At 32.4% G+C, this 13,608-nt stretch overlaps 1 protein-coding gene across 18 annotated transcripts in view; it reads right to left on the bottom strand.

Annotated features, from left to right (window-relative positions):
* Window positions 1-13,608, bottom strand: part of LOC148602292 (uncharacterized) — a 141,734-nt gene that overhangs the window by 30,382 nt on the left and 97,744 nt on the right. For 16 of the 18 annotated variants that reach the window (XR_015916899.1, XM_088553789.1, XM_088553782.1 and 13 more), the window contains 10 exons: window positions 11,860-11,979; window positions 11,130-11,315; window positions 10,080-10,256; window positions 9,373-9,558; window positions 7,907-8,065; window positions 6,831-6,995; window positions 5,819-5,950; window positions 5,127-5,159; window positions 3,745-3,903; window positions 603-719 (listed from right to left, as the gene is read on the bottom strand). Coding sequence is in view for 17 of the 18 variants with exons in the window: in XM_088553789.1 (XP_088409915.1) it covers window positions 603-719; window positions 3,745-3,903; window positions 5,127-5,159; window positions 5,819-5,950; window positions 6,831-6,995; window positions 7,907-8,065; window positions 9,373-9,558; window positions 10,080-10,256; window positions 11,130-11,315; window positions 11,860-11,979 (1,434 nt within the window). In the remaining variant the exon portion in view is untranslated. The remainder of the gene's footprint in view (window positions 1-602; window positions 720-3,744; window positions 3,904-5,126; window positions 5,160-5,818; window positions 5,951-6,830; window positions 6,996-7,906; window positions 8,066-9,372; window positions 9,559-10,079; window positions 10,257-11,129; window positions 11,316-11,859; window positions 11,980-13,608) is intronic. The other 2 variants (XM_088553787.1, XM_088553791.1) reach the window with 1 other exon arrangement.

Here is a 13,608-nt window from a genome sequence, read left to right as displayed (position 1 = left end):
TTTTGACTATGTAGTAAGTTCATTACCAGAACTATGTGCAGATTCACAAAATGATAATCCCAAATCCACCTCAAATCATTAATGTACTAGCTCAGAAAAGCAACAACCTTCAGGAAGGCATCTTGCAACACTCAGACACATTATTCTGTTGTGACTATACTGAATATATGCTGCATGCTGAGGGGAGAAGCAATGACTCAGTCAGGGATTGAACCAATGACCTCCTTTACGCCAGGTGTGCACCGTACCACAAGACCATGGAAGCAGTCATTGACCAAAAAAGTCAAACTTTACAAAGATGATTACATGGAAGTCAGTAATCATTCATTCACTTCACTATTCAGTCCTCCATCTATATATTTACCTAATGACTACCTAAAAGTCAGACTTTACAATGCTGATTACCTGGAAGTCAGTAAGGCTCTCTACTTCACAATTCAGTCCGTCCATTTGTATATTTAACTTATAATTACCTAAAAGTCAAACTTTACAAAGATGATTACATGGAAGTCAGTAATCATTCATTCACTTCACTATTCAGTCCTCCATCTATATATTTACCTAATGACTACCTAAAAGTCAGACTTTACAATGCTGATTACCTGGAAGTCAGTAAGGCTCTCTACTTCACTATTCAGTCCGTCCATTTGTATATTTAACTGTTCAATATAAGCTTCCTTCTCCTGTAGTACTTCACCCAAGTAAGCTTGTTCTTCAGTCTACAAAGAAAAAAAGGGGGGAAACATACAGAAATTTATCACATTTGCAGTTGAAGTCACTGCCAAACTGAAAATAACTAATAACAAGAAATTCTGCAAGTAACCTCACAAAGAGCTTCAAATGTTAAATGATTAAACCCTTAAGTTTGATTTTTTCCCCTTCGGAATCCTGAAACAATAATTATATTCCTTCATGCGCATAAACATGTGATGCCCAAAATTATTATAAAATTTCATCTAAACTTCTTTGGCGGTTAAACAGTTGGATTAACAAGAAATGTTGACAGACAAATGGATAACCAAACAGACAGACAGACATATAAGGTGGTTCATAAATATGCTCTGAAATTTGTTTGTCAGAGGTATAATAAATAGTTGTCCTTATAAGTCTATCCCACTTTTTTTTTTGGTTAATTAAGTTGGAATTTAATAACTTGGAAATGAAAAAAACTTAAAATGGAGAAAACAAAACATTTTCAAAGGGTTTTTTAGTCATAATAGAATATGTGGGTGGATAAACCAAAAGACAGTCAATAGTATACCATATGTCCATTTATCAACAGATAACCACAAAACATTCACCACATTTATTGTAAGTCTATCTGAAGATTATCAAAATCACCACAGCTTAAAATATCTCCTCATTTCTTACTCCATTAACTGTAACAAATAAAGCGTTTCTGAAGTGAATTGCATTAGAATAAATTTAATAAATAAGTTTTCCATTTACATGAATTAAGTAGATGAATATGTTATAAGAAAACCGTACAAGGAACTATTAAATCCTTACAGGCGTTGATGAGGAAGATAGTTTTCTAAAGAGCTTGTTCCAGGCCATCTTCAATAGCTTGAACTTTCACTACTAGCTATCCAAAATATTCTAATCTACTTTTCCCGTCAGTAAAAGAAAAAAATCCCTAAACTTTCACTTAACTCCAACTTCAATCATTTCCTGCTTGTTTAAGCTAATTTTTGTGATTTTATCACAAATTTAATTGTAAAATTCCCTGGCAGTGGGCAAATAATATATAGGGCAACCACAATTAGTCCTCAGGAATTGTTTTTATTCCCATTTGTTCACAGCAAAGCTAAATAAATCATTTGTCTGTCCTTCTATATAACACAACATTATATGGACCACCACAACAAGTTTCCAACAAAATTTCTTGAATTTTAGTTTTCACATTCCTGTACAGTGAAACTGACATAGTCTCGACAGTGTAACGTTTAGAATTGATTTTATTCATCCATCTGTTACACCTGATGTGTCATTTAATATTTAGAATCATCTGTCTCCAGCATTGTTACAAAACTTGGTCGAGAAAAAAAATACAATCTATGGATGAGTTATGGCCCTTTGTGAACATAAAATCAATAATTAGACATTTAATCAACTTACAAATACATACTGATGAGTTATAGTCCCTATTTTATCAATATTTATATAAACATTTAAATTTTCCTGTTAATGTAGGTTAATCTTCATACCAGTTACTGCCCTTTGATTACAACATACACCATATCATATTAAAATGAGTTATTGCCCCTTTTTCAACCAATGACTAAATGATCACACAACTCGCATTAGGATGAGTTATGGCCATTTGAAATAAGTATGTAAAGGTGAAGCAAATTGGGATTGCAACAGCTGTCACTAATCACATGTAAAATGGAAAACAAGAGGTTCCAAGGAGTCTAAATCATTACTTTCAATGTAATACATGATAAATTTTATGATCATGGATCAAACAATTTTCTAACCATTGTTCCATTGATCGCTATGTTTGGAATGGTTTTACATAACATTTATAGATTCTATAGTTACATTGTTGATTTTATTCATTACTAATGTGGAAACAAGCTGGAGTAAAACAATCTTAATGTGAAGAGGAATCTGTCAACACCAACTAATATTCAAACTTATGGACTTGTTACATTTTTCACTATTTGGAAATTCACATCTATCAACGTGTGTGACTTTTCAGTACATTAAATATTGCAAAAATAAGCTGTAATTGGTCAGATACATAACATTACCATTCAAACAATATTGCTATTCATGAAAATTGGCAACAAATGTTTTCAATACATATGTTAAACACATATTCAGGACCAACATGACAAGTACAAATGACAAGTTGGACTAAAGAACTAACCCATAAAAAACATTTCTAAAAATAACAAATGATAAAAAAATCTTCCATACAAATTCTCCAATGGACTGCATTTGGATTTCAAATCCTTTTTTGAGGAATTTTCTTTTTTTTTATATATATATGTTTCTATATGCACAATCACGTTGTGACTTTTCTTGCATACATAAAATCACATGTTCCTCTCAATGCTTCTGGGTAAGAAACCTACAAAATTTCAGCAATATCTGATAGCCGGTTCTAGAAGTTTTTTTCTACACCTATGGTTTATCTTTACCAGAAACCTCACATGTACTTAGCCCTTTGTAGCAACTGGGGACAAGAAAATGGATATTTAACAGTGGCAGATATTTCATGCATTTAAGGAGGTAGGCCTAAGGTAAGGAACACAACTCTAAAAATCAATGATATATTTGTATCATATTCAATTTCACCAAAGCCTATCAAGCTTTCATTTAAATAGAATGAAATTAATCAGAGTTACTTTGATGCTCATATGAGATTGATATAAAGAGCCTGAGTACAAACGTTTCATTGAGTGGTAAGAGTTGTGTCCCTTACCTTAGATTTACCTCTGAATAATCAAACAAACACTGCTTTGTACTAGATCCATATGCTGAGTCAGATCTTTATTGTGCTTGCTCACAGAAGCAAGAGCCTGCAGGTAGGCATGCCAAGCCACTCGAACAAATTATTCTGACTCAAAGCAAATCAGTCGTCACTTTATCTCCTTATATACAGTGTGCTTAGTAGAGGAGCAGTGAATACAAAATTTGAAGTCTATGGTGTGATTGGGTCCGCTTCAAATCCATAAACTCCTGCACTCAACATGAGCATAACTTATTGAAACAACTGTAAGTAAAATATCCTACTTTAGCTGGAGGTTCTACTTTGAGCTCAGCTTTAAGGGCTGTAATTTGGTCCTCCCTCTGTGTAAGACTGCTTTTTAGCTGTTCCACTTCCTGTTGTAGACTAGAAATTTGGTTGATCTGATCAGTAACAGAGTCTTGAAGTTCTTGTTGTAGACTTGTCTGAAATTTGAAAAAAATGTCAAAATTGTAGAACACAAAGCACATTTAGTAGGGCATTTGAAAGAAAGAAAAAATAATTCAACCATAGACACATTTAAAAAGATAAATTGATACTTCCTGCAAACACATCCTGGTTATATGTAAAACATCAAAACAAAATAATAATAGAATTCAAGAAAAAATGAAAGCTATGTCTTTTTAAAAGTTTCACACAAAGAAATAAATAGAAAAAAAGATCAAGGTTGATACATAAGCAGAAAAGTAAAGTGGCATATCAGAATTAAGTTATAAATGCCATGCTGAATTCTCAAACACTACTGAAAGTTAGAGTCTAAATCCGTCCTTTGATAGAAGCAAACAACATAAAGAAAGCTTTTTTTTTAATATTTATTTATTAATGATTTTCTAATAGGAAAAATAACTAAAGACACCAGTAACCTAACTAACCAGGAAATCTGTCAATAAATAATCAAAATTATATTATCAAAAAGTTCTAAATATTACAAGAGTTATTTTCTCTAATATCCTTTTTGTCCATAAAATACATATAACTAAAAAAATATTCGTATTACCATATTTCTTTTACTCTATTGAAAATAACAGATATGACTGATATATGATATGAGTATGTACCCTATGTAAAATGTATTACTGAAAAATGGGCAAGTTTGACATGAAAATTATTCAGAGTAAACTTAAGGAAATTTTGTCAAATATAACAGGTACACATCAGCAATATGTACAAAAACACAATGCTGTTTACAACACTGTCAAAGTTACTGATTACACAAATTATGGTTCTCTAAGTAAGATAGACATAAACTCTGTGCAAAGTTTGAACAATACTCATAATGAGTAACGAATTACTCAAAGAATATATCTACTGAATATGATGGATTAATGTATAGATGTAAGATGGACTAAGTCCAACTGGTAATAACAACTGCTTTCAACTTTTCTGATGCCAGTGAAAACAGAACCATGGAACAAACAAATGTTACGTATGCAGAGAAAAAAAAAACACAGCTACAGGCAATTTAACTTGTGAGCTGCATTATTAAACTGATTTAATCAATTCATAAGCAAAACTGTGTAAGAAATTCAGTTAGAAGAGCAGAAAAAAAACCATGTTTTATTGCAGATAGTAGTTTATTTAAATTCAACCAAGATCAATGGAAATTTGAGTAGAAAAACACTCGTTGTGAGAATCACAAGACACTTACGATATTAAAGAAAATATCCTCATAGAATTCTCCCTGGAAATTTGTTAATTCATTCAAACATTGCTTAATTTCATTACAACAGCCATTTACATAAGAAAAATTGTATGTTAAAAATACTTTTGATTCTAATTTTTAGAAAAAATGGGCGCATTACAAAGAAACAAGGAAAAGTTATCACCAGTATCTTTTTTTTGAAATAACATCAACAACCTTTTTTTTTCAAATTTGAACTAATGTTGCTTTTATGTATATTAAACTCATAAAGTATTCACAATGAAACAAATAATTTGAAATCAAAATAAATTGATACATGATTGTCAATCCTAGGTTAAAAACTTTATTGCTTAAAAAAAAAATCTAGAGACTGAAAACATTGCTTGTGTTCTTGCAAGACTTAAGATTATTGCACAGAAATACTTGTTCAGTAACTTAAATTAGAAAAACTGTAAGCAATGCTCACTAACTTGATACCCCCTATAACCCCCATTTGATAGCATGCACCTTCTGACCTCCATAATGATTTGGATCAAAATCTAAAATTGTAATAAAGACTCTGTAAAAGTTTCATTCAATTCCATTCAGTGGTATAAAAGGAGTAACAGATAAGAGATAGGTCCCCATAAAAATATTCTGGCCTTGCACTTCATGGATTTAAACAAATTGGAAAAGAAACAATGATCATGTTAACATACCTTTTCAGCAAATGATGCACTAACAGAAGGCATTTCGGTATCAGTAAATGATCCATCTGACTGGTGTGAAGCACGCACAAAATCAAAATTTCTTCGTTCTAACTCTGACTGTAGTTTCTCGACTTGATCTCGCTATAAAGAAAGTGTATTAAAAAAAGTAAATAAAAAAGATAGACAAAATACATTTTATAAAAAGACTCAACAGAAAACATATGTCAACAGTAATATCAATTTCTTCCCTCTACACAGTAAGATTAATGGCTGTAAATCCCTTACTTTTCACCAAAAAAATGTGAGATCTTTCTATTTCAATTCAAGATTTTAAATTAAATTTTGTGTACACGGAATTTGCAAAAATTATAAATATCCTTTGGTACAGTGAACCTGAACAGATCCTATAATCAGGCAGGCAGTTATCAATTTTACACAAATATACACTATTACAGTGGATTCCTGCTAACCACATAGCCTATTTGTCAGAAGAAATATGCAATTCACAGGAATATGCTATGAACAGAAACCATAACACATAATATTTTCAATGTTTAAGTGGGGCATATTCTTTTACCATGTCTTACTAAATTCCTGCCATAGTGTTTAGTCAGAAGAAAGAAAAATATTGTTGTAAAAACAAAGTTCTTAAGAAAACTGACGTATTTCACTAATGATGTATTATTGTTTTACCCATTAAGGTACATTTTTGAGTAAATTCTAAAAAATATTTATACAATTAAGAGGAATTTTGTAAGTTTTGGTCTTATGTTATGCAAATAAGAGGATTTTTTACAAAGATAAGATGGAAAATGTTTTTGTTCTTTGAGTTGCAGTTAACAGGTATGTGATTAAGTGGAATCCAGTAGGCTTGAGATGAGCAGTTAATTCATCAAATGTTTCTTTTAAATGCAGACAAATTAAACACAGGCAAAAATTAACTCATATGCAATACCTTTGACTTTAATTGACATGAATGAAGAAACATTTGCATCACAGCCAATAAATTGACTCCACCTACCAAATTTACAACTTCCTCTCCTGAGGTTAGTTTGTTTAGTTCCTCCTGCAGTTGGTGAACCTGATCATTGAGGTGGTCAATCTCCTGATTTTTCTCATCCAGGAGGGTTTGGGTGAAGGGAGAAACATCAGAGGAGGTCGAGGTTTGGAGGGATTTCACTCTTTCCTGGAATGGTAAGTATTAGGAATTAGAAATATAGTGAAATCTGTCTAAACCAAACTCCTTTGGCTTGGTTTAGACAGGTGTTTGGTTTACCAAGGTTAAATACATTTGAACTTGATCTGTATTAACTTGCTGGGATGTCTGATTCAAACAGGTGGTCAGATTGTCTTGGGTTTAGTTCAAATAGGTGTTTGGTTAATACAGGTTCAAAATGAAACTGATATGAAATGACTGAAAGTGAACAAATGCCTAGTTTAAACAGATTACCCATGAAGTTTGATCTCCAACAAAAAAGGATTATTTCCTGTAAACTATTAAACAGGATTATCAAAACCACAAAGTTAAGGATCCCTTAACTTGTGCTTTTCTCCTGAACCATAAAATTGATACCCATGAATATCAGTACTTTCACAGTAATAAAAAATCTCTATTACTGTGAAAGTACTATTGTTTGTGTGGTACCAATTTTTTTAGTTTTCATGGCAATGTCAAACCACAAATGTTGGTTTTCAAGTATAGTAAATTCCTAATGATGTGTATACTGAAAAATTCAAAACCACAAATTCAAGAATTTACAAATTTGTGTTTCTCCCCGATCCATGAAAATTGGTATCCACGAATTAAAGTACTTTCACAGTATATGAATCGTACAAATTATTTCTATTTCTCTGATTTACCTCTATCAGTTTCAAACTAACCTGCTATTAAGAATGCCTGATAATTAGTCAGTATTGCATTTGCAGAAAATCAACATTTCTAATGAATATTTAATTAACAAATTTTTAAAGTTAAATGATAGTGAAGGTAGTATCAACATACAGTGAGAAATCTCTAAAAGAGCAAAGCCATTACTTCCATAAAGTCATATGAATCTTATGACACTATGATAAGCAATCAAAAAACAATATTCTTACCAACAATTGTTCATTTTCTCTCTCGAGTTGACTGACTTTATCATCATACTGATTGGTCAGTTCTTCTACTGGCGTTTTAGCAGTAAGTTGGAGTATATGATGTTCTTTCTTTGACAGCTGGTCTTCTAAGTCTTCTATCTGAACCTGCATCTCAGATACCTATGTAGATTATGTTATTCATTAGGGCTATTCCCAGAAAAAGTGTATGGGAGGATTGCAAAGCACATTTTATACCCCAACTACCCACAGAATTTAAAATCAAATGTTCAGAACAGAGTATTACTATGTATGCCTATAGATACTCCCATCCCTACAACCCTCCTACACACTGTTGCCTATAGATACTCCCATCCCTACAACCCCCCCTACACATTGTTGCCTATATATACTTCCATCCCTACAATCCCCCTACACATTGTTGCCTATAGATACTCCCATCCCTACAATCCCCACTACACATTGTTGCCTATAGATACTCCCATCCCTACAACCCCCCTACACATTGTAACTACCTATAAACCAACAGAGTATTACTATGTATGCCTATAGATACTCCAATCCCTACACACTGTTTCCCTTGTAACTACCTATAAACCAACAGAGTATTACTATGTATGCCTATAGATACTCCCATCCCTAGAACCCCCCTACACAACAGAGTATTACTATGTATGCCTATAGATACTCCCATCCCTACAACCCCCCTGTTTCCCTTGTAACTACCTATAAACCAACAGAGTATTACTATGTATGCCTATAGATACTCCCATCCCTAGAATCCCCACTACACATTGTTTCCCTTGTAACTACCTATAAACCAACAGAGTATTACTATGTATGCCTATAGATACTCCCATCCCTACAATCCCCCTACACATTGTTTCCCTTGTAACTACCTATAAACCAACAGAGTATTACTATGTATGCCTATAGATACTCCCATCCCTACAATCCCCCTACACATTGTTGCCTATAGATACTCCCATCCCTACAATCCCCCCTACACCTTGTTTCCTTTGTACCTACCTATAAACCACTTAATGTTGATGATAAACCTTTATTTTAACTTATTTCTATATTTTTTCCCACTATCATCTAAAAATCCTGTTCTCACCATTGCAATTTAGTTTAATTTTGTCAAATTACATCCTTTTCATATAAACTGTATCCTTCCCTTATTGAAACATGCAGTGCAAATACTGCATAGCAGAAAATTTATAAGAAAGTTCTAAAATTTTGAATTTTCAATGGGTCTACCGAAGCAGTTCAAAAGTCTACATATCTTAGAATTAATTCTTTATCTAAACATTGTATCTAAATATGTCTAAAACAAAAAGACAAATAAAACTTGGCAGAAAATATGAAAGTAAAAAAAAAAACTACAACACATATATTTACAAGTTACCTTATTGATATACATTTCCGCCATTCATATTTGCAATGTTAATAACTGACATTATACAAACCTTTTGATCCTTCTGTTCCAGTAGTTCTTTCTCCCTCTCCAGTTGTCTCTGTAGTGTAGAAGCTTGAGTATCCTCACCATAGTCTCTCCTCTGTCTCATCTCATCCAACTGGTTCTTCAGGGCTGAGATTTGTTTCATCTGGTCCTCTACCTGTTTCTGTAAAGCTTCCTTCTCATGGATTAACTCCTGCAAAAATATTTGAAGTACAACTAACTCTTAAATGATACAGCTTCTGCAACAGAACTATCCTAATATTTTGTTTTTATTTAAAACTTAATATTAATGCAAAAAAATATATGACACAATAGAATTTTGATTGAATGATTGATTATAGTTTAACATCCTTTGGCAGATATTTCATGCACTTCAGGATGGAAATGTTTTATCAATTGAACAGACCCTGACAAGAATAAGTCCAGCAAGCTAAGCAAGATTTCCTAGCTTATAGAAGCAACACCCCATTGGTAGGCAGGTCACCCTACATGGGCACATTATTCTGGCTCACAATCAATCAGCTTTTATTCTATCTACTACATGCTGCATGCTTGGCAAAGAATCAGTAACTACCAATCAGAAGTCTGTGGGATAATTCGACCAGGGATCAAACCCACAATTTGAGCCTAGAAAATTAGAAAATATAGGATCTTCCTCTCATGTAGAGTTGACCCATGAATGAGTCCTAAAAATACTTAAAAAGAATCACTTACCTCCTCTTGTTTAACAGAGACATGTGATGGCAGCAATCTCCTTCTTCTGTGACCTTTAACCTGTCTACTGTTTCCTTCTTGATCTGTAGTCCTGCCTTCATCGGAGGGAGATAACTCTTCTTCAGAGTCTTCTTCTACCTCATATTTCTGTAACTCTTCTTCTAAGGACGATACTTTCTGTAAATTAAGACTCAATTTAAAATTTGATTTTTCTATTTTTTTTAATTTTAAGCACATTTTTTACTTTCAAAAGTTGTTTTTCTTTATTTTTTTTTTCACATCCATACTCATCTAACACAAGACATAATTCTACAGTACAATGTATATACCTGTCCCAAGTCAGAAATTTGCTTCTGCCTTGACTTGTCTCCCCTTTTTGGTATTTCATGTTCCTTTTTTGAGTTGACTTATATTAGTTTTTTTGTACAACATTTTATAAGGAATGATAAGAACTTAGATTTATAGACAGTGTCCTAAGTATTTACCATTTTTCATAAAGATTATATGATGGTGCATTTGTTGCGTGTCACCACAGCTGTTCTTTTTTTTTTTTTTTCTCTCATTTGTTTTATTTGTATATGAGTGCTTCAACGGTTTGTCTCATGGACATTTCCTCCACATTTCTACTTCACTATTAGACTAATACTTTTAATATTAGTTACACAATAAAGGAACAATAATTGATGTAGTAAATGATTATCATTTTACAGTTGTGACCTTGACTTCAACACCAAAAAGAGCCTTCCTTGGTAACAAGACTTCAATCTTCCTCATTGAAATCTATTAAAGCAAGTTGTGAGGTAGAAACAAATGACGAATGGAAGCTTGAAAACACAAAAGGACTGATGGAAAAAATGTAAGACCTTTGCCCGGTTTCATAAAAAATCTCAAATTGAGATTTTCTTAAATATCCAATTTCAAGCAATCTGATTGGTCGAAATTTCAGATGAGGAAATATTTGAGGAAATCCTCAATTTGAGATTTTTTATGAAACCCAGGCCAGACCCCACTTCTATAAAATGTAGGGGGACAACCATACTAAATTTTTACCTGTTTAAGTATATTCTCCTTGATATTTTTATCTTCTATCTCCAGTTCCAGCTGTCTGACGAGGATGTTTAGCTCCTCCGTTGTTAATTTTTTCTCCCTCAGATCTCGCTGTAATTTCTCTGTCTGTTCTACATAAGCACTATGATTATTCATATGATCCTGTAATTCTTCTGTTAATTCATCAACCTGGACAGAAAATAAAAAGTTTACTTATCAGAAAAGTGATATTATGGTTATGTCTGAACATATTTTTACTGAGTGAAATACTTTTAGTTTTCTTTAGCTTGGAAACTCATCACTTGCTGTACCCTGATATCAGAATTGTTAAGATTTATTGTTACTAGGGGCCTCTTGTTAAATCCTGAATCCTGATTATGGAGGTGAAACTTACGAAAGTCTGCCTTAAGCCTTGTTGGCTTTATTTATACTAGGTGCTTCTTCATGCAACACTATTTTGGATATAAATCTTATCTCTAGCTTAAGTCTGCCTACAGCATTGTTGGCCTAATTGAAATGAGAGGTCTCTTGTTGCTACCAGATATGGTAGGTAAAACTAACTTCTTACTGAAGTCTGCCTTTAGCTTGGTTACCTATATTTTACAAGTGTCCTCTTGCTGATCCCAGACTTGAGAGGTAAAACTTACCTTTTGCTGAAGTCTGCCTTTAGCTTTGTTACCCAAATGTGACAAGTGCCCACTTGTTGATCCCAGACTTGGGAAGTAAAACTTACCTCTTGCTGAAGTCTGCCTTCAACCCTGTTAGCTTTGTTTTTACTAAGGGCTTCTTGTTTCCATCTGTTAATTTCTTTCTGATAATCTTCAATCTCTTGTTCTCTCTCTGCAGTTTGTTCCTGTAAAAGTCAACAGCCATTCACAGATAAATCAAAAGATTATGCAAACTTATTCTCAAAAAATTAAACCCAAAACATTTTTTTAAGAAAAAAAAAATGAAGACACTAAAAAAATTTTAAAAAATTTATAGTACATGTTTAAACTTTAAAAATGGTTTCCTTGCTAGAACTAAAATTTCTTCTTTGTTTTAAATGTAACAGAAAAGATGGTAGCGAAAGTATACCAAATAAGTTTACTATCAAACCCAAGAGGAAGGGGTATAAACTGTTGAAACCAAGGATATAAGCATGGTCAGTAAGTAATACATGTATACATGATTGATTAGAGCTTGGATATTTCATAGTAAAGATAGTAATTAATCCTGTATATAAAACACACCTATTCTCTAAGTCAGTGTATTTAGTTTCATGTGTCGTTACAAAGCATAGTAATAAGATATCAAGGAAAATATTAAATAAAGTGAACAAAAATCAGATGATATAAAGTAATATACTCTTGACTTTGTGTAATACATTAACTCTCACAGCTCATGAGGATTTTGTCAAAAACACCAGGCTATAGAGCTCATGTGGAAATAAAGAAAATTGAGCATTATGTTAAATTTCCAGGAAACGAACATGAAATTCATGTGCTTTTCATTTAAGATCCACTGCTTTCATGTAAAAAAAAATCATAATAATATTAACATGAAGGCTTGACATACACAACTTTCACATGAAGTCATAAACAGAACATTACTGCTCAATAAAGGTGACAATCATATGAATTTTAATTTTCATGTGAAATTCATAAAGGGCTCAACTCACACAAATGTCATGTGAAATCTACCAAAAAGTCATTTGCACTGTTAAAGTGAAAATCATGTGAAAATCATCTAATCATATCGTTTCTGTGTACAAATATCAGTGCTTTATTATTTTTTATTTTTACCATTTGAGTTTCTGGATATATATGACAAAATTCTCCTGAGCTGTAGTACATTTGGCTACTCTGGTGGAGAAATATAACCATGAAACTTGTTATTAAAGATATTTTAGCCATATTTCATTCATTCCAGATACTAGAACTAATCAATTTCTATATATTCTCCTTACTTCTATTTATACATCCTGATTTATGGTTTGTCATATTCTCTTAACTTAATTTGTTTTTTCTACATATTCTCCTAACTTTCAATATGGTTCTATAAGTTCTTATAACTTTTTGATACAAGAAATCCAATGCAGTATATTATCTAAGTCTTTTCAAGACCTAAAAGGGAATAAACTCTCATGCCAATATACTGTGTATTCAAATTGGAAAAGTAAGTCATGCGAAAAAAATGTAGAAAACCAGAAAATGGGAAATGATGCTTGAACATTATTGCTTTCTTTCCTTAAAAAGTGAAGAGGGGCAAAAAGACATTAATTTGGTTTTGCATAATAAAACATATCATCCTATATTCAAATTCAGTGCCTTTTAAATGAAGGCTGAATTTTTTCTAGAGTTCAAATATACCCAATGCCTCCCCATTGTAAATGGACACACTTCCATAAACAAAAACCAAATTGAGTTTCCTAAATTCATTTCTCAACTTAAATTTCAACATATCATATTGACTGAAATTGGAAATTAGAGGAGAAACTCCT

This window comes from Perna viridis, chromosome 11, assembly GCF_037379345.1.
Source record: "Perna viridis isolate PV_CMFRI_1.1 ecotype Kerala chromosome 11, ASM3737934v1, whole genome shotgun sequence".
NCBI classification, from domain to species: Eukaryota; Metazoa; Mollusca; class Bivalvia; order Mytilida; family Mytilidae; genus Perna; species Perna viridis.
Note: the sequence above shows the minus strand (reverse complement) of the source record. Positions and strands in the feature narration are given on the sequence as shown.